The sequence below is a fragment of the Sceloporus undulatus genome, chromosome 2 (genome assembly GCF_019175285.1).
Source record: "Sceloporus undulatus isolate JIND9_A2432 ecotype Alabama chromosome 2, SceUnd_v1.1, whole genome shotgun sequence".
Classification (NCBI taxonomy): domain Eukaryota; kingdom Metazoa; phylum Chordata; class Lepidosauria; order Squamata; family Phrynosomatidae; genus Sceloporus; species Sceloporus undulatus.
This window is the reverse complement of record NC_056523.1, coordinates 7,938,073-7,939,011: the sequence shown is the minus strand read 5'-3', so window position 1 is coordinate 7,939,011 and position 939 is coordinate 7,938,073. Positions and strand designations below refer to the sequence as shown.

The 939-nt window shown below is 46.8% G+C and overlaps 1 protein-coding gene across 1 annotated transcript in view; it reads left to right on the top strand.

Moving 5' to 3' along the window:
- Positions 1-677, top strand: part of LOC121923533 (zinc finger protein 24-like) — a 2,809-nt gene extending 2,132 nt beyond the window's left edge. The window contains exon 4 of the mRNA XM_042454051.1: positions 640-677. Coding sequence (XP_042309985.1) covers positions 640-677 — 38 coding nt within the window. The remainder of the gene's footprint in view (positions 1-639) is intronic.
- The last annotated feature ends 262 nt before the right edge of the window (positions 678-939 follow it).

The following is a 939-nucleotide window of genomic DNA, read 5'->3' as shown; positions in this document are numbered from 1 at the left end:
GAATCCAGCTCTATCCCTTCCACCCCTTCTAGGAAGAGAACTCTATCCCTTTCACTCTTCCCTTCTAGGAAGGGAACTCTATCCTTCCCTTTCATTAAGCCATCTCTATCCCTTTCACCTTTCCCTTCTAGGAAGAGAACTCTATCCCTTTCACCCTTCCCTTCTAGGAAGCCAGCTTTATTCTATAAACCCTTTCCCTCTAGGAAGGCAGTTCTCTTCTATTGAACCCTTACTCTAGGAAACCAGCTCTTTTCCTTTAAACCTCCCATTATTCTAGGAAGGCAGTTCTGTTCTTGGCACCTGCTCTCAAACACTCAAACCATTACACCAGGCTGGCTCTTATTACACTGTTATAGTGCTATTATTCCGCTTCAGCTGCTCTGGATGTCTCCTGTGGAATTCTGGGGTTTGTAGCCCAAGAGATCTCTGGCTGAAAAGTCTAAATCCCCAACAGGACGGATCCTGGGCATTGTTCCCACTGAGCTCCCTGGGGATCCCACCACTCTCCCTCTAGTGACTCCTTCTCCTGCCTCCGCCTGTCTCCCTCGTTGGGGTACCAGAAATCTCCCTCCCTCTTGAGTCGGGTAATACTACCTCTTCATGGAACCCCACTCGGATCAGGCTATGTCTTCCTTGCAGGGAAACAGGACACCCGCTCCGTCCAGGGAGTTTCATGATCTGTAGAAACTTTTCTGGTATTGATGTCACCCAAACTACTACGTCTTCACAGCATCTCAGGACCAAACACTAAAAAAACTGGACAGACCATGCTTGTCTCCTTCACCTACGTACCACAAAAACCATATAAGATAAAATACTAGGAACCGTAGCAGAATATACACACAATAACAGCTAATATAAATTAACCTCTACCACTGTACAGCTGTTAACGTTTGGTCATGGTGAAGACCCAACTCACTACCTCTAACTGCCAGAGCT